The sequence below is a fragment of the Lissotriton helveticus genome, chromosome 12 (genome assembly GCF_964261635.1).
Source record: "Lissotriton helveticus chromosome 12, aLisHel1.1, whole genome shotgun sequence".
Lineage (NCBI taxonomy): Eukaryota > Metazoa > Chordata > Amphibia > Caudata > Salamandridae > Lissotriton > Lissotriton helveticus.
The window spans coordinates 71,783,652-71,803,256 of record NC_136073.1 but is presented as its reverse complement, the minus strand read 5'-3'; the positions used below and the strand labels follow the sequence as shown (position 1 = coordinate 71,803,256).

The window sequence follows — 19,605 nt, the reverse complement described above, 5'->3', positions numbered from 1 at the left end:
TTCTCCCCTCTGCCTTGCACCCTTCTCCTCTCTGCTTTGCACCCTTCTCCCCTCTGCCTTGCACCGTTCTCGGCCACCCCCTTGCACCCTTCTCCCCTCTGCCTTGCTCCCTTCTCTCTCTGCCTTGCAACCTTCTCCCCCTCCGCCTTGCACCCTTCTCTACACTGCACCCTTATCCTCTCTTCCTTGCACCCTTCTCCTCTCTGCCTTGCAGCCTTCTCTTCTCTGCCTTGCACCCTTCTCCCCTCTGCCTTGCACCCTTCTCCCCCTCCGCCTTGCACCCTTCTCTACCTTGCACCCTTCTCCCCTCCGCCTTGCACCCTTCTCCTCTCTGCTTTGCACCCTTCTCCCTTCTGCCTTCCACCCTTCTCGGCCACCTCCTTGCAGCCTTCTCCCCTCTGCCTTGCACCCTGCTCGGCCACCCCCTTGCACCCTTCCCACCTAATGGAGGGTGCTTCCACCTGGAACAATGGCACCATTTCAAAAGCATGATGGACTAGGGCTGGCCCTGACTGGGCCCACACCAGAAGCACTTCCCCCCTCCCTGCGGATGGCCATGGTGGTGCGTTCTAACAAGCGTGCTTGCCTGAGGGCCCCATTTTGCTGCCTCATCCCTTCTCATATGAGCATTGCCCTGTAGAATGCAGTCTCTGGGGCCCCCACCCCATCCTTGTCCGTCTCTTCTTTTCTCTTGTGGGGTGGGCTTTGCTTATGGAGAGGAGAGAGTGGGGGCCAGCTCTGTGCTGCCTCAGAGGAGCAGTGGAGACTGCTGTCTCTGGGGCCCCCATCCCCACCCTTGTCCCGCTCCGGCTCTGACTGTAGAGAAACAATGTTGATACTTTGTTTCTCTTCAGTTAGAGGGAGGGGGCGAGAGGCTCAGAGCAGGCTGCACCTGCTTCAGACGCACGGAGAGAGGCTTGCTTTAGTGCAAGCCTCTCTCACAGCTCTCAGAAGAGCTGAGGGTGCCGGGCCCCTTCATTAACTGAAGAGAGTGGGGCCCCACTGCAACGCGGGGGCTGCGGGGGCTTTTGTTACGCCCCTGTCGTAAGGGTTTTCCCCTATCTAAGCAAGGTATTGCATGTTAGATTTTCAGCACTATCCAGTACTGTAATCAATTGGCTGGGAAACCCCTCCAGGGAAAGGTTCATGCTCACTCTATGAGGGCAGTCTCTTCCTCTACAGCCCTATTTTCTGGGGTACCTATCCGGGATATCTGTAGAACGGCTACATGGAAGAGCATCCATACTTTTACCAGACATTACTACTTGGATTCTTCGACGCGCAGTGATACTGCGTGGGCCAAGCAGTCCTGAGGAACCTTTTTCATTAGCATTGAGCTTTCCCTCTCATCCCTCCTTCCTTTTCTTTCCTAAATCCTCAAACATTCTTTGATAAATGTATGTAAGCTTTTTATTACCAAGACAACACGTGAGAAAAGAGGGCATCAGAATTCTTATATTTGATCGGAGTCGCCATCTCCTCATCTCAAACCATTTTCCCAGCGCATATCACTATATATTGCTGCTGTTCACATGGAATTATTTTGATAATGGTCGACTTGTACAAACTGTGGAAACCTTGTATATAATAGTCACATTGTCACTTAGGTTTAGGTTCCCGTTTTCACTTGGGACACTATGCACAAATGTTGTTTTGATTTACAATGTGTAATTTTATTTAAAAATCCATAAAATATGCTACACTGAAATCGTTGTGTTAGTGGTTCATTCGCCCTCTGCCATTACCTAACCCTCTATATTGCGATTGTGTTTGTGTATCATAACTTCAATATATATTATTCCACAGGAACCACTGTCTTTCCTACAAGCTCTGAATAAAATAAGCACAAAATTAGCACAGTCTTGTATTCCACGAATATATGTGTGCATGCCTTTACCATGAAGATATAAGTATTATACAGATAATTATAAACTCTCTATATATATATATATCCATATACATGGTTTATACTTACCTGTAAAGTACTTACATTTAAATTTAAAACCTTAGCCTGGCATATCCCTTTGTCATTCATGCCCTTACAACAACATTTGTTGTAAAGGCATGCATGGTAAAGACATATGCATGGTAAAATCCTTTGTGCTAACGAATGGTAATGGTAGCCGTGTTGTAACGCCCGCGTTGTAAATGCATGCGTTGTTCCATCATACACCCATATTTGGTTCCTGAATTAGTGGTGGTCATTGTGTATTTCCTTTGGGCATGTCTAATAGCTCTCTGAATCTGAAACTTGCCTCATTATGACCCTTTCAGCTTCTTGAATTCACGGTGCCATACTCGCCGCACTTCTCGTTTGCCTTCTTTCTCGCCAAGCCAACCAATGTACGCGACTGGAACATTCAGGGGCTGCCATCAGATGCCTTCTCCACCGAAAATGGTGTTATTGTCACGCGTGGGCACCGGTAAGAACACCTAGAGTGTTATGTCCATTGTAGGTTGCATTTTAATAAGGAGGGAGTTGGTAGACAATTTCTTTGTCTTAGTATAATATTTTATCCCTTGGAACAAGCAGGGCACACTGCCTTATGGATACTGACTACTATGCAAAACCCAGGACAGACTACATCTTTTACTTTGACTAGGTTTCCCCCTGTGCCCCAATCTCATCCATAACACACGTGCACAGCCTCGTTCACCTCACCCACCTCATGAGTCTGAAGGCCAGCTCAGATTTCCCTTGGCAAATGCTGCCACAAGGTTTGATGTGGAAAGACATGCTGTGATGGGAACGTGCTGAGAGTCTGCAAATGGTGTTTTTCACTTCGTTTATGTCTCCATTTCACACTTTGTTTGCTTTGTAGGTGGCCGCTTATGATAGATCCTCAAGGACAGGCTACGAAGTGGATCAAAAACATGGAGGCAACTGCGGTAAGCAGCAAGTGTTTAAAGCACACTATATCAAGTCACCCTACGTATGGTTACGGTCTGCATCAGTAGCCAACTTTACTGGTGACAGCGTGCCACCACAACCAGACAGATACAAATGACACCCAGTTTGTGTTTTTTGCTTGTGTGTCTGTATAACAGCTCTGGCAGACAGAGTACATGAGGTTCTCAGAGATGGTCATTTATCCCATATTGCATCATTCGGTTGGTAAGAGGACACCAGGATTAGAATCCAAGGGCCAGATGTACTATTTACTGGCCTCAAAATACTTCTTACAATTTGTGACCAGTATTATCCTTTAAACTATTTTTAGAACTGACCTAGTACTAATAGGTTGGTTCTTTAAAATTGTGGGTCATTGTGGGTTACAGTGATGAATAATAAATGAGGTAAGTTGCAGATTAGGACTCACTACGATTGGAGGACACCACAGGGATGGTGACCTGCTGGGGTTGGCAGACCACCATGTCTGTGATTGCTTTTAAATTAAGCAATCTTTTTTTTTTTGAAAGGCAGATCGTTTTCTTTCCTTACAGGAAACAGGGCTGCATTTAAAAAATTTTATTTTACATTTTGTTGAATATTAGGCGGTGTTGGACCACTGCCTACTCTTCACCAAACCCTTTTTTTTACATTCACAAAGGGAAAAAGGTCCTAAGGGAGCCCACTTCCTGTTGTGAATGCATTACCATCTCTTTTGGGGTGTTGGTAAAATTTAAATGTTTTGCAAACAAAGTTCATTGATAATATATGACACTGATTCAGTGTTTGGAAGGGATGCCTACAAAACACCCCTTTCAGATACCAAATTAGTATCCATTTGAAGTCTCCATTTTAGAAGTCAGAAAAAACTTTTCCAGCTCCTAAAATAGAATTGGTACATAGAAAAAAGTATATTAGCGTTCACAAATGCTCATTGGAATATTTGCAACCAGTAAATTGTTTAGTATGTTTGGCCCCAGGTCTCCATGTTAAACCGCTATTGTTTAGGCTTTATACCTGCACATTCTCTCTTACAGAAACTAAAGACAATTTCAGTGAACACATCTGTGGTGTGGCAGGACCTGTAACTCAAGGTATGTTTTTCTTACTTCCAGGGCTTGAAGATCATCGATATGCAGACGCAGGACTACATTCGAGTGCTGGAGCTTGCCGTACAGCATGGAAACCCTGTCCTCCTGCAGAACGTACAGGAAGAGCTAGATCCATCGCTTGCCCCTATTCTAAACAAGTCGGTCACCAAAGTGTGTAAGTAAAGTCCCAAATCCTTGGTTTTTAACAGCTTCCTTGGGAATGTAGCAGTCTAAATGTCACCCTTTCCTTATAGTTTACATTGCCTGAAAAACAAGTTGCTTAGCTTTGGTAACGCTATTTCTGGTGCAGATTCCTCACCTTATGAATATTCACAACCGCCAGTCTGGAGCTGGAGATTTTTCTTAGCATTGTTATTGAATGCTGGTAGGTGGCATTGTGTGTCTTTGCGTCATCTTCACCCTCACCTGGAAGTGGTGTTGAAGCTGCACATATATGCCACCCCTAAATGCTGATGTTACTTTCTATCTTGACTCTGCGCTGTCAAACGCAGATCTTACTAACTGATCAGCGTGCTGATCTCTAAATTTAGATCTTTTTGTGGATGGTGAAAAGAGTCCATTCCACAGAACAGGAAGGCAGTGAGGTTATCCAGTATTTGGGTGTCTTTCATAGATTCACATGCCTGAATCATTCCCCGTCGTCGAGACGGGAGCCTCCGGTATATAAAAAGTAATGTCCTAAAGACATACATAGAAAAGAATAGGCCCAAAGGTCTCACCTTAGTAGCCTATCCACGTCCTTTTGTAGGAAGGACCAAACAGAGCAGGCCCCAAGGGTCCCACCTTGGTGGCCTATCTGTGTCCTTTTGTAAAAAAGGACCAAATAAAGTACAACAGCCAATCAGCTACCACCTCCTTCTAGAACCTTCCTGCCAGAAGCCCAAGTCTCTCAGATTTTCTACCGCACGTTGTGCTAGGGAGTCTCCACCTGAGTTCTCCTCAGGAATTTCTCTTTTTCTTCAAACAAGGACCGAGAAGGTCGACTTCTGTTGTGGCTCAACAGGCTCAAGACCAAGACTGATGACTTGGTGTCCGAAGGTGAGAGTATGTCTGGAGTGTCGCAATTTTCCTTGAAGAGGCCAAGGGTTTCTTCCCCTAGCCCCACAGACACCCCTCCTATGAAGACTTCTAAAAAGTCCTCAGAGGGCAAGCCATCTGTGTCTGGCAAGGACCTGCCTGTCCCAGGGAAACAGCCACTGGTCCCGGCGTCGACGACGACGGCGTCGATGGTGCATTCGGCACAGAAAACCGTCTCGACGACGACAGTGTCGACGACGACGGGCTCATCGGCTTCCTCCTCGTCGACGAGGACTACGCCTTCATCGTCGGCGAGTAGACCTACGCCGTCGACCATCCCGGTCACTCCATCGACGACGAAGATCTCGTCGTCGACGACGAGACCGTCGTCGAAGGCGTCGACGACGACGACACCATCGACGAGGACAACGCCGTCGACGAAGTCTACCTCGTCGACGAGGATCATCCCGTCGACGGTGGGTAAGCCGTCGACGACGAGTACACCGTCGACGGTGGGGACTTTACCGTCGACAAACATGACGTCGAAGAAGACATCGTCGTCGCAGCCACCGTCGACGACGATTAAATTACCGTCGGCGAGCATATCTACCATGGCACCGTCGCTTTCGACGTCGACAGGACCCTGGAAGGAGTCTGCACTCCTCTCCCACGGATGCTTTTCCACCGCAAGTGAGCCATGTCACTGTGAAAATTACTAAACGGCCTATTACGCCGCACCAGATCTCGCCCGGTAGGATACAACAACTTCCTCCGGCCTGTATACTACAAGGTCAAGAGTCGGACGAGGACTCCTTTACGCAGGCTACTAGTCCATCGGACCTAGTCCTGAAATGCCAAACCACGGACGAGGAACCTGAAGAGGAAGAAGACCTTCCACAACAACAGGACCAGCCTCCGCCCCAGGCACAGGTTACTCCTATGGTGTGTCTCCCCGCATCCATTGTCTCGGACCTACAATTCCTCATACAGGATTATAAGGAAAGGTTCCCGGAGAAACATTCTGCGTCAGCACCTCCAGCTGCACAGGCGCCAGCTCCTTCATCTCGCCATAGACCAACTCCACTGGTCATTGAGAAGACGCAGGTTCCGACTCAGGACGCTCCCTCCTCTGACGATGAGGAGAGGGAACAGGAGGAAGGTGAAGTCGATGAAGACCAGTCGGACCCGGATGCAGATCAAGACTATGTGGCACATTCTCCAGCCTCTCCGGATCCGCAGACCTCGGAGTCTCCACCTGCAGACATCGGTGGATTCCACAACATCATTGAGCGGGCGGCTAAGAGGTTCCATATGTCCATGGAAACTCAGGAAACGGAATGCTTCCTTTATGACTTCAAGGAGCCCACTAGGAAAACTTCAAGATCAATTCCTATAATTGACTACATTTGGAAGCAGGGCAAACAAATCATGCAAGCGCCTGCCTCTATACAGGTGGTGGTGCCCAGGCTTGATAAGAAATACAAGGCCACCTCCACGGCACCGGCATGCCTGACAGGTCACCCCAAACCAGATTCCGTGGTGACTCAAGCGGCGCAGAAGAACTCTCGCAATCCATCCTCGCCTCTATCAACGCCACCTGATAAGGAGGGCAGGAAACTGGATGCCGTTGGCAAACGCTTTACTACCACTTCAGCCATGACGGTCAAAGTGGCTAATTCGATAGCCCTCCTGGGACGTTACAATCGCCAACTCTGGGCGGACATTGCACCCTATCTAGCAGATCTGCCGGAGGATGTCAGAGAGGAGGCACATTCACTTCTATTGGAAGGACAGACCTCAGCCTCAGAGCTCATCGATTGTGCCATTGATGCCGCCATGACTGGTTTCCGGCAATTGGCAGGAGCTGCAGTCCTGAGGCGACAGGGCTGGCTCAAGGCCACCACTTTCCGCCAGGAGGTGCAAACCAGGATATTAGATATGCCTTACGATGGCCAGCATCTGTTTGGGGAACAGATTGACGCAGCCCTTACCACCATAAAAAAGGATACGGATACTGCCAAGGTTCTGGGTACTTTACAATTCCAGACCCAGTCCTTTCGTGGCAACCGGGGTAGAGGTCAACCTGCATACAAAGGTTCCTATCAGAATAGGTCTTCGTACACATATTCGCAGTCCAAGCCGCAGTTTCAGCAGCGACAACCTCAACAAGGCCGACAGTCTTCCTACGGCAAGTCCAATTACCGAGGAAGAGGCCAAAAACGACCTGCTGGCAATAGACAATGACTTGTCTCCCTCGCTAGCCCCTCCACCACTACATTCTTTCAAACTTGGAGGGAAACTGAAATACTTCCATCGAAATTGGCAAACTATAACAACGGATCGGTGGGTACTCCAACTCATTCGATTTGGACATTCCCTAGAATTTACCTCTATCCCCCCAACTACGCCACCGTGCCAGCGATCACACAGGCACCTGCGATTGCTTCTTCAGGAAATAGCTTCCATGCTGCAGAAGGGAGCGATAGAGAGAGTTCCACGGGCCCACAAGAATCAGGGTTTCTACTCTCACTTCTTCCTAATCCACCAAAAAGGAAAGAAATGGCGCCCAATCCTGGATCTCAGGGCACTCAACGTGTTCCTAAAGAAACAATCGTTTCGTATGGTGACTCTGCAAGAAATCCTTGGGCTACTGGACAAAGGGGACTACATGACGTCCTTAGACCTCCAGGACGCCTATTATCAATTCTCAAAGGGCACAGGAAGTTCCTCAGGTTTGCGGTGGCAGGACAGCACTACCAATTTCGAGTCCTTCCATTTGGCCTCAAATCGGCCCGAGGATCTTTACCAAATGCCTCTCGCCAGTAGCGGCATTTCTTCGTCAACAAGGCCACCAGGTGTTTCCATACCTGGACGACTGGCTGGTGAAGGCACCGACGGCAGCCGCCGCAGCCTCGTCCTCCAGCGCCTGTCTGGATATTTTCCACCGCCTAGGACTAACCCTCAACACTGCCAAGTCAACTCTGGAACCCACCAAGGTCATCACATTCCTTGGAGCGACTCTGGACACGGACCGTGTCAAGGCTTTCCCCTCTCAGGAGAGAAAAATCAAGCTCGTCTCCTTGGCCAAGGCAGTGGCTTCGCGGAAGACTCTTCCGGTCCGCACGTTCAAGTCTCTTCTAGGCATGATGTCCTCATGCATCCTGCTCGTTCCACACTGCCGCCTAAAAATGCGCCCACTCTAGGAGGCACTGACAAAGCAATGGACTCAAGCCACAGGTTCTTTCGAGGACCGCATACGAGTCACTCGACCTATTATCAATCATTTGCAATGGTGGACATCTCTCCACCACCTCTCAAAGGGTCTGCCGTTCCTGCTCCCAGCGGAGCCACATGTAATAACTACGGATGCGTCCCTGGAAGGCTGGGGAGCTGTCCTCCAGGACCTCCAGATCAACGGCAAATGGACAACACAGGAAACCAAGCTCCATATCAATCTGTTGGAGTTGCGGGCGGTTTTCCTGGCTCTACAGGCGTTTCTTCCACGCATTCGTCACTCACCAGTGCTCGTCAGGACGGACAACACCACGATGATGCACTACCTGAACAAACAGGGGGGGGGCGCGTTCCATCTCGTTATCTCGAGAATCGCAGAAAATCTGGAACTGGCTTCTGACACATGGCATAGAGTTGAAAGCGGAGTACGTCCCGGGCAAGGACAACGTCTTGGCGGACGCACTGAGCAGGGAGAAGTCTCCTTCCCACGAATGGGAACTGGACAGGGAGGTGCTGGACCATATCTTCCAGAAGTGGGGCACCCCGAACATAGACCTCTTTGCCACCAGAGAGAACGCCAAAAGCCCAAGCTTCGCAAGCAGGCATCACCACTCAGGAACCCTCGGGAATGCATTTTCCATCGCATGGCGCAACGTCTTTGCGTACGCCTTTCCGCCATTCCCACTGATTCCCAGGGTTCTCAGGAAGATGAAATCGGAACCCTGCACTCTGATCCTCATTGCTCCGTCCTGGCCGAGGCAGCACTGGTTCACAGAGCTTCATCGCCTCTCTGCCCAGCCCCCTCTTCGCCTGCAGCAGTTTCCGGCCCTGATCACGATGTCTCAAGGGCAGGTTCTCCACCCGAACCTGAGCTCTCTGAAGTTATCAGCCTGGCTCCTGAATACCGAGAATTCAGCCATCTGAACATCCCGCAGGATTGCAGAGAGGTCCTTGCGAAAGCTAGAGCTGTCAGCACTAACAAAACCTACTCACTAAAATGGAAGCGATTCTGTTCCTGGTGTGTGGATCAAGGCTTGCACCCCTTCCAGGCCACTCCACAGCAGCTGCAACCATACCTGTTACACCTTGCGCAGTCTGGCCTTGCGCATACCTCCATCAAAGTGCATCTAGCGGCGATTTCAAGGTTCACAAGAAAGGCTACAGGCCCATCTTTGTGGTCGGACAGACTCATCAAACAATTCCTAAAAGGTCTATTCAGGTCCTTTCCACGACCACGGCCTATTCCTCCATCGTGGCACCTCAATGTGGTTCTTCATCAACTAATGAAGCATCCCTTCGAACCCATCCATAAGGCTGAGATCAAGTTCCTCTCATGGAAAACGGCCCTCCTCCTGGCACTAACCTCTGCCAGAAGGGTCAGTGAATTGCAGGCTCTATCCATCCAGGATCCTTTTCTTCAATTCAGAGAGAACAGAGTCATTCTGAGGACTAACCCTTGCTTCATTCCAAAAGTCCCTTCGGACTTCCACCTTAATGAACCGGTGGTGCTTAGATCGTTCTTTTCGAATCCTACAACGGCAGCTGAAAGAACTCTACATTCTCTGGATCTAAAGAGATGCCTTAAATTCTACATCGATAAGACACGACACTTTCGAAAGTCATCCCAGCTCTTCATTGCATTTAGTAGACCAAGACTGGGCATGCCCCTGACAAAGCAGAGCATCTCCAGATGGATCTCTTCTGCGATCACCTTTTATCACGACAAGGCCGAACGGCCTTTAGACTCACGAGTCAAAGCTCATTCGACTAGAGCCATGTCCACGTCTGCGGCGCTGTTCGCTGGAGTGCCGATCTTGGACATCTGCAGAGCGGCGACATGGAAGTCCCCGCACACCTTCACCAGGCACTACTGCCTGGATACTGAGCTGATGAAGGATGCAGCAGTGGGCCGAGCAGTGCTTCGCCATCTATTCCAGTGAGGTGAGCCCTACTACATCCCTCCATCCTTTACGGGTATGCACATTCTCTTACTGTATTTATATGCCATTGCATTTGGTGATTTGTAGTCATGTGATATGTTTTATCTACATGTTCATACCTGCTCTTCATACAGAATGTGCATAATGTATTGCTCGCTACTCTGATTCAGGCATGTGAATCTATGAAAGACACCCAAATACTGGATAAGAAATGCGTTACTTACCTGTAACTGCAGTTATCCAGTATTAGTGTCTTTCATAGATTCACATGCACCCTCCCGCCTCCCCTGGCATGGCTCACCTTTCTCTCTAATGAGTTTACGCCTAACTAGCTTGGTGCGTACGAAAATCTGAGAGACTTGGGCTTCTGGCAGGAAGGTTCTAGAAGGAGGTGGTAGCTGATTGGCTGTTGTACTTTATTTGGTCCTTTTTTACAAAAGGACAAAGATAGGCCACCAAGGTGGGACCCTTGGGGCCTGCTCTGTTTGGTCCTTCCTACAAAAGGACGTGGATAGGCTACTAAGGTGAGACCTTTGGGCCTATTCTTTTCTATGTATGTCTTTAGGACATTACTTTTTATATACCGGAGGCTCCCGTCTCGACGACGGGGAATGATTCAGGCATGTGAATCTATGAAAGACACTAATACTGGATAACTGCAGTTACAGGTAAGTAACGCATTTCATTCTGTGGATAGAGTATCCACCAGAAAGAGCGTTATCAGAGAAATGTTTTTGATTTTCTGATGGATACTTCTTACCGCAGATTCTCACTGTGTGACTAGATATCAAAGTAGTACTTCTGAAGGTGAAGGTCTGATACATGTTCACAACAGGCCTTCTGCGTGCCAATGCAGTGATAGCAGCCTTGGCTGTGGTTGAATGGCTGCTTCTGGTCCTGTGTGTAGAAGATTTTTATACAAAGGACTAGCCACTTTGAAATGGTCCTTTTTTTGCACAACCGTACCTTTTTCTGTGCCACGGCAAGCCCCACAAAGGCCTGCTGTTCAACTCCTTACTGTTTGTTATGATTGAGGTAAAAGCTGAATGCTCTTTTGTAGTCCAAGCTATGGAGTCTCCTCCTCTTTCAAGGGGTGAGGTTGAGCAAAGAATGCTGGAAGGGTGATAGATTTTCCGATATGTAAGGGCGTCACAACTTTGAGCACAAATGTCTCTAAAGTCTACAACGCCAGTTTGCCTGGGGAAAAAAAGGTGATTGGAGAGAGTCTGTAACTGACTCATGCATCAAGCTGAGATAATCGCTACGAGGAAGACCATTTTCAGAGTTAGTAAACCCAAAGGACAGGATAGCATCGGCTCATATGGAGTACACATCAGTAAAGTTAGGACCAATCTGATAGAGACGTCTAGCCACAGATTCCTTACCTTAGAATTCTCCCGAGGTGCCAGACTGGATCTGGAAAATTTCCAACAGATCATCTGCGTGTCGGTTGAGGGCGTCAAGCTACTTCATCCACCGGATGTGACATCAACGGAGTCCATATCAGCCCTTATCCAGTATTGGATCTTTCATAGATTCACATGCTTGAACCACTCCTCATCGTCTATGTGGGAGTCCCACGGTACCAGAGCAAAGCAGTATAACATAATAACATTGGATTGGCTAAAATGACAATGTAAAGTAATTTTAACAGCCTACCTATGTCCTTATTTAAAAAGGACCAAACTTGAAATATAATCAATCAGGTGAGAGCACCCTCTAGAACACTCCCAACAGAGGCTGAATCCCTACATTTTTTATTGCACATCATATAAAGGGAGTCTCTCTGAGCTCTGCTCAGCTATATACCAACTTCTATTTCAAAAATGCATTTTAATATTACAATAACGAAAGCGCTCTTCCGGCTGCATTGGAAGATGACTTCATTCAGATTCTCATTTCTGATGGATACATCTGCCAGTGGATTCCTCACCTTGTGAATATCCCCCTGCGCCAGCAACGTTCGGAAAATTCTTTTGCGAAATTTTTCGCGCAACTACTGACTCCTTATTAGGCCTACGTCGGCGTGATGACATCAGTTCCCTTTTTTCCACGTTGGCGACGCTAACGGTTTCTTGGGATCTTCTGTTGTATGGATAGTAACTTTGTTACTTTTGTGGATTTCTGGTTACTGTATCTGTTTGGTGTTGCTGTCTTCTGTCGAGATGTCATCGAGGAAGACGGGATTTAAACCATGCGATTCGTGCAGAAGGATGATGTCCATTACCGATCCTCATGGTGACTGTTTATGGTGTCTGGGTTTGGATCACGATGTCAAGGGTTGTCGATCCTGTTTTAAAATGAACCCAAAGGCTCTTCGGGAATGAGAGGCAAAACTGCTTGTTGCCAAATTGAAGGGTAAGGATACAGAGAGAGCTTCGAGGTCAAGATCGAGATGCTTGAGGTCAAAGTCAAAGTCAAGTTCCCGGTCGAGGTCGGCTTCGAAGTCGGCTTCGGGTCATGCTTCTGGTTCATCGAAAAAGAAGCCTAGGAGAAAGAAGCACAGTTAGAGACATCATTCCAGCAGGGAGTCGGACTCGAAAAAGAGGTCAACTTCCCGAAAACATCGTAAGGGCATGTTATCTCCCTCTCCAGTTTGTAATCCTTAAGGTGAGGCCACGACTTTACAATCTCGTGAGCCTGCTCCGGAATCGAATCCGTCTCCGGATCCATATCAGTCTTCGGAGCATGAAGTAGAAGAAGTTCCTCAGGGTTCGACGACTCTGGTACATCATCCCGAAGAACAAGAGGTACAGGAGTCCAATCCGGTGCAGCCTCCTCAGGAGCAGCCGGTGGGTTCGTACCCTCAATTTCCTGGTCCTGGTCAGGACCCTTCGCATTTTCTGAACGCCATGTATGGCGTATATGCGAGAGCAATATACCCCACTGGTGCGCCGGCTGGTCCCATGGGTCCACTAGCTTATAACCTGGGTGTGCCGCAGGCTTATGCTCCGACTCCTTTCCTGCCTTTTATGCCGACGCCGACTCCACCATGGCTTCTATCGACGCCTCCGAGGTCATCGACTCCGTGCACGGCTTCACCGGCTCCGGAGCGACCTCGAGATTCAAATTGAGGTTCGATGCCGGTTCCAGCTTCACATTCGAAGGCGGCTCCGCCTCCAGCTCCTCATTCGACGTCAGCTCCGGCTCCATCGGAGTCGTTACCTGATCCGACGACGTCGGTTCGAATGGAGTGGTCGAGGCGTAGAGCGCAGCGCCTTTTGGAGGAGAGAAATTACGAAGAAGCTGAAGTTGTGGCGCCTTGCCATGTGGTAATTAAGAAGGCTGCAGAACTCTTAAACTTGACTTTGCCATCTGTGGAGTACAAATCGAACATCCTAACTGAAGTTCTCCATTCTCCATCTTCTGTGGTTGAGCCACTTCTTCCATTTATTGAGGCTCTTACAGAACCCATATTGGAGGTATGGAGTAAACCACTTACTGCTCCTGCAGTTTCAAAGTCAGTGGCAAGGCGCTACAGAGTTGCGCCTGGAGATCCTGAATTCTTAGCCTCTCATTCTTTGCCAGAGAGTTTGGTGGTTCAAGCTGCTTGCTCGAAAAGATCTGCAGGTGCCTTTCCCCAGGTTCCTGGAGATAAAGACTCTAAGAAGCAGGATCAGAATGCTAAAAAAGTGTTTTCGTCAGGCAGTATGGCCGTAAAGTCGACAAACGCTACTTGTTTGCTGGGCAGATATATCCATGCTTTGATTGATACGGTGAAAGAGCTATCTCCTAAGCTTCCTGAGGAGGATAGGAAGAACTTTAATGAAGTGGTATCTGACACACAGACCGCAGCTCGGCAGGTCATACAAAGTGGTATGGACACAGCAGATTCAGTGGCTAGTGAGGTAACGGGTTTTTAGGAACCCGTTTGGTGCCAGGGGATAACACCCGAAGACCTCTGAGTTCTCCCTGTTCCGGACCACAGAAACACGGAGTCTTCTAGTCGAGTCAGAGATCAAGTTTTATTGATAGCTACCAAGTAACAGGTGTCCTAGAAGCACGACAAACACGGGTCATGTGTTCTCAGGAGACTGTTCGTTTTTACAGAACCAGCCTTCTCCTTATATACAGAAATAATAGCTGCGAGCGAGAATTCTCGAGTTTATGATATGGCTATACACATATTTCTACAATAATACAAAAGAGCGAAGTCATGTAGGGAAGCCCGTATTTTAGATGTCCAATGCGTGATAGATTACTCAGCCAAGCCCGGAACTCCCATCAGATATCGATGAAACCCCAATAAAGGAAGGCACCTCCTAGTCATAAAACTGGCCATAAACAGGGAACAGGACAGGTGTGTGTTTGTAGAAAGCATGGTTTGTATGTAGTGAATGGTTTGAGGAATGTTATGTATCGATGCTATCGCATTTGGCCACTGGGCGAGGGGCTGCCCAGACAGGTTTGGCTAAAGGCAATGGAGTCAGTCGGGACAGGTCAGGGGGGAGTCAGGGAAGGAGGACGTGTCCTTTTAGATCAAGCTCCACCTTTAATTGACTTATCCTGAGGGCAAGACGTAAGATGAATGTCGTTCACAAAATGGAGTCTAAGGGGTCGGGACGGAAACTACGATTTGGGGGTGCTGGCGACCCTCGATTATGACGCAAATGTATGGGAATGATGCCCTAATCATTATCGGTTCGCTGACACCAAATTCGTCATGGTACGTTGATATTTTGTGACACGGGTATTGGACCTCGTTATTGGGACGACAACAGGGTCCAGATTTTCAGAACCACAGACCCTCCTTTTGCCCTTATGTAAGGCAATAAATCATATTAATCTGAGTCCAAATCCATATGAAGGAATTCGTGGAGATGCTGCTGTAACATCATTCTGTTGCTCAGTTCGCCTCTTGACACAGGCTTCCGTACACATGACGTAGCACAGAGGCCACATAGTGAAGGAGCGCACTGTATACACAGGCAGAACATAAACAGAAGTGCTAAGATCATCCCAATGAAGATCAGTGTTTTCCATCCCCATGTAGCGATCAGTTCCCAGAACCGCCCTAGTAAGGACCAATCTCCATTTTCCACGTGGAGGGAATCAGATATTTCGTGTAGTTTAGAGATGGCTTGGTACACTGTCGGTGCGTTATCAGGGATGAAAATGCAACAACTGGATTGGATCACTCTACACACACCACCACGATCGGCGAGTATGATATCTAGGGCAACTCGGTTCTGAAGGGTCATAAGTCGATCCTACTGAAGTTCGGTCGTCAAATTTCCAAGGGCTCCGGCCGTTGTAGTCACGGCGGATTCAACTATCCTCGATAACTGGCGAATATTCCTGCTGTTTACCATAGGCCCCCAAAATGGCAGAAAACCCTTTGCGAAGTCAGCGAATTCCTGACCCGCGGTGTCGTCTTTGCTCACGACACCTCTAGCTGTCCTTGTCCGATGGTAATCTGCTCTGGCCGTGTAGGTGGGAGGCAGCAGAAATGCGATAAAGCATGTACCTGAGAAGTCAGGGGGTAACCACGTGTAAGCTTGGTCATGGCAGACGAAGTACGTGCCTTTGGCTGCTAATAATATAGGGGAAGTTCGGGAAGCGAACACATATGTTTCCGCGCATATTCTCTTTCCTAATTGAGCTTTGGGATCCCTGCCGATACCCTGTAAACATAAGTGACCTCGGTTGGGTACTATCCAAACTGGGCGGGATTTCTTTGCTGTCTGGCTCTTACTCAGGTAAACCCCATATTTAGTTACGTTCCAACGAGTGTACGGAGTGAGTTCATCTTTGGGAATCGTAAGATAGGTGTCGAACTCTCTACTCATATTTCTTATCCCTGCTATTAGTGCCTTGTTACTGGAATCACTTTCAGTAGAACGTGTCGGGTATGGTTCTAGGGCGAATAGGAACATGGTCTGGAAAGCCCACAGAGAACCATAATAACTGAAAGGCAGAATGAAGTATGGGATACCCTTATCCGTCGTGTGTGGCATGAGTCCACATATCCAACAGTTCGATGTGTTCATGATGGACTGGTATTGGTGTAGGAGTTGAATAAATGAGTTATTTACAAATTCGAGTCTTCTGGCAGATTCGTGTTCAGGTAGAGGGTGAAAGTAGTGTGGAGAGATAGTAGGAGGAGGCTGTGGCCGGGTGTCATTTGAAAAGGTAACTTGGAATACAAATAGAGTATAACCAGTCAAAAACATTGTTATGCTACACAACATTAAAATACATGTTATCAAAAACTTTCTTTTGGCCAGTACAGTGCATAATTGTCTTTCAAAGTTTGGGAGTCTGGTAGGTCTCTTTACCCTAGGAAACTCCATCCTCTAGTTTCTGCCCGCGGTGGTAGGTTGGTTCTGCCAGGGGGTGCGCTCTGTTCAGTCCGGGGTAACTCCCTTGGACCAACCAGAACCGTTGACCTAAACGTCCCCAGTTGCACTCCCCAGCCTTCAACCGCGACCCTAGCAGCAGAACCGGATGGCGGTTCGAAAATCAAAAAATGAGCAAGTTTCCTGAGAGTGAGAGAGCTGAAAAATCAAAAATAGTTCTTGGGGGAGGGAAATCACTTTAGTTCGTTTTTATTTAGTCTCTTCGTTTAGTCCTCAAGTTGTACCGTCGTTTTCCTGGCACAGTGTGGTCTTCAAACAATGCCTCAGGTTCGGTAGTGTCCAACTGCGTAGACTGTGGCACAAATCCTTGTAAAATATGATCACTCTCCTTTTCGGTACCAGTTTCTTTTAAACGTGCATCGCTGAAAGGGATGAAACGAGGTATGGATTCTGTCTCGGAGTCGGCAATTCCTTCGTTGACCCACCGGTCGTATGGAAGGGGCAGAGGGACCCGTTTACAATGGGTCCCGTGTACCCAGTTCTTTTTGCCGTCCACCCGAACCGCTGACCTCGTGGAAAGAAGTACCAGGTAATGTCCGGTCCACCTCGGCTGTCCGTTGTTGGTGCGCTGGAAGTTCCGCACCAAGACCCACGTGCCGGGTGTGATGGAGTGACCTGGATCGTCAGAGGCTGGTGGAGAGGAACTGTGAACCTGTTGGTGTAAAACACGCAATTTAGTTGTCAATTCGCACAAATAGTCAAGCAGTACGGGGTGCTCTATTTCGCTAAGTTTCATTGGTCTTGGCACGCCCCAGACGTTGGCTGGGCGGCCAAACACTATCTCGTGAGGGCTAAGTCCTAATCTGGAATGGGCAGTCATCCTAGTTGACAAGAGTGCTAGGGGCAAGGCGTCGGGCCATTTAAGACCTGTACTGGCTTGGATCTTGGCTAATTTGAGCTTTAAAGTGCCGTTGTAGCACTCTACCAATCCAGCTGATTCGGGGTGATTCGCAGAGTGGAATTTTTGCTGTATGCCTAAACATTCACACACTCTCTTCATCACGCGTCCTACGAATTCACTTCCATTATCACTCCAGACGATTCTAGGCATGCCAAATCTCGGGAAGAACTCTTTGACAAGGGCTTTGGCGGTTGACAAGGCAGTATTGTCTTTAAGGGGGTACGCTTCCACCCACCTGGAGAAAGCGCAAACAACAACGAGCACATACTTCAGATTGTTGCATCTCTCCATGTGGATGAAATCGAGCTGCAAAACCTCGAACGGATACGTTGGAGGCGCAAAATGACCAGCTGGAATTGGGGTTCCCCTACCGGGATTGTACTTCAAACACACCATACAGTTTCTGACCACATTCTCTGCATATTTCGGGATGTTGCTATTTTGCCATACTGGGGCCAATACTTTACAGATTCCTCTCGAACTGATGTGTGCAAATCCGTGAGCCATTGTTACTACTGCAAGTACATAGGCGTTAGGCAATAACCATCGCTGGTGTTCTGACAATTCGACCCAACAACCATTCGTATCTAATCTACCCTTACTTTCTCTCCATTCATTCACCTCTTTCTCAGTTGCCTCGGCTTGTATAGATTTCACGCTTTCAATGGTGTCCTCACACATTCCTACATCAGTAATCCATCTAGCGGGACCTACAACATACATCCGACTCATTGTGTTCCTTGCAGTCTCTTTCGCAACCTCGTCTGCAAATGCATTCCCGCGGCCAACATCATCCTGAATCTTTTTGTGTGCACTACATTTTATAATGGCAACTTGTAGTGGCAAGGTCAGTGACTGGAGGAGCTCATTAACTAGCTGACCATGTTGTATCTTTGCACCATGTGACGTAAGAAACCCACGTTCACGCCACAATCTCCCAAAACTGTGAGCCACACCAAAGGCGTATTGGCTGTCAGTGTACACATTCACTCGCTTTCCTTTTGCTAACACACATGCTCTGGTAAGCGCAATTAGCTCTGCAGCTTGTGCAGAATTATGGGAAATGCGCGCAGTCTCTATAATGGTGTGTAATGTCGTTACGGCATATGCTGCAGTCGTATCACCATTCGGCAGCTTGAAACATGAACCATCAACCCATAAAGTATCATTGCATTCAGGAAGGGGAGTGTCCTGTAAGTCTACTCTCCCTTTTGTCTCTTCTTCTGTCCTAAAGCAGCAGTCATGTTTATCAATCTCGTCTGTTCCTGTCGGAATGGGTAATAACGTTGCGGGATTCAGTGTATCGCACCTCTTTATGTGGATGTGACTTGCTAGCAGCGTAAGTTCGTAACTGGATAGTCGAGCGCTAGTAAGGTGTTGTGTCTTCGTCCTGTTTAGTAAAATGTCTACTGCATGCGGAACCATAACGATCAGAGTATTATTCATGACTAATCCAGCGGACTGTCGGATGCAGACAGCTGCTGCGGCGGTAGCCCTCAGACAACTTGGTAGGGCTTTAGCCACAGGGTCTAGAGTTGCCAAAAAATACGCGCATGGGCGCTGTCTGTCCCCAAAATGTTGTGTTAAAACTGATAATGCACAACCTTCCTTCTCGTGGACATATAATGTAAAAGGCTTACTGTAGTTGGGGTTTCCCAACACAGGAGCCGAACATAATGCATCACGCAACTTGTGGAAACTCGTCTGGCAATCTTCAGACCAAGGCATAGGATTTGGCGTGTCTTTACAGAGTAGTGCCAGCAAGGGTTTAGCTAGTAGTGAGAAATTCGGTATCCATTGTCTACAGTACGATGTAATGCCCAAGAAGGCTCGAACCTCTCTCTGTGTCCTTGGGGCACTTAATTCTGCGATTGCCTGTATTCTTTCTGGTGTCAGTCTCCTTCCCTCCTTCGACAAGATGTGACCTAAGTAGGTTACCTCTTGTCGGCAAAATTGTAGTTTGGAGAGAGAGACTTTGTGCCTCATGTCACATAAGTGATGCAATAATGATAACGTAGCTTTCTTGCAAATCTCTTCAGTGTCTGCAGCGATCAGTAGATCGTCTACATACTGAATCAGAGTTGAACCATTTGGTAGAACAATCGTGTCTAGTTGTGTTTTCAGGGCCTGACTGAATATTGATGGGCTTTCG

The 19,605-nt window shown here is 48.1% G+C and overlaps 1 protein-coding gene across 2 annotated transcripts in view; it reads left to right on the top strand.

Moving 5' to 3' along the window:
- DNAH2 (dynein axonemal heavy chain 2) overlaps positions 1-19,605 on the top strand; it is a 3,497,426-nt gene that overhangs the window by 2,800,960 nt on the left and 676,861 nt on the right. For both annotated transcript variants that reach the window (XM_078670326.1, XM_078670327.1), the window contains 3 exons: positions 2,275-2,423; positions 2,823-2,889; positions 4,006-4,156. In XM_078670326.1, the coding sequence (XP_078526452.1) occupies positions 2,275-2,423; positions 2,823-2,889; positions 4,006-4,156 (367 nt within the window). The remainder of the gene's footprint in view (positions 1-2,274; positions 2,424-2,822; positions 2,890-4,005; positions 4,157-19,605) is intronic.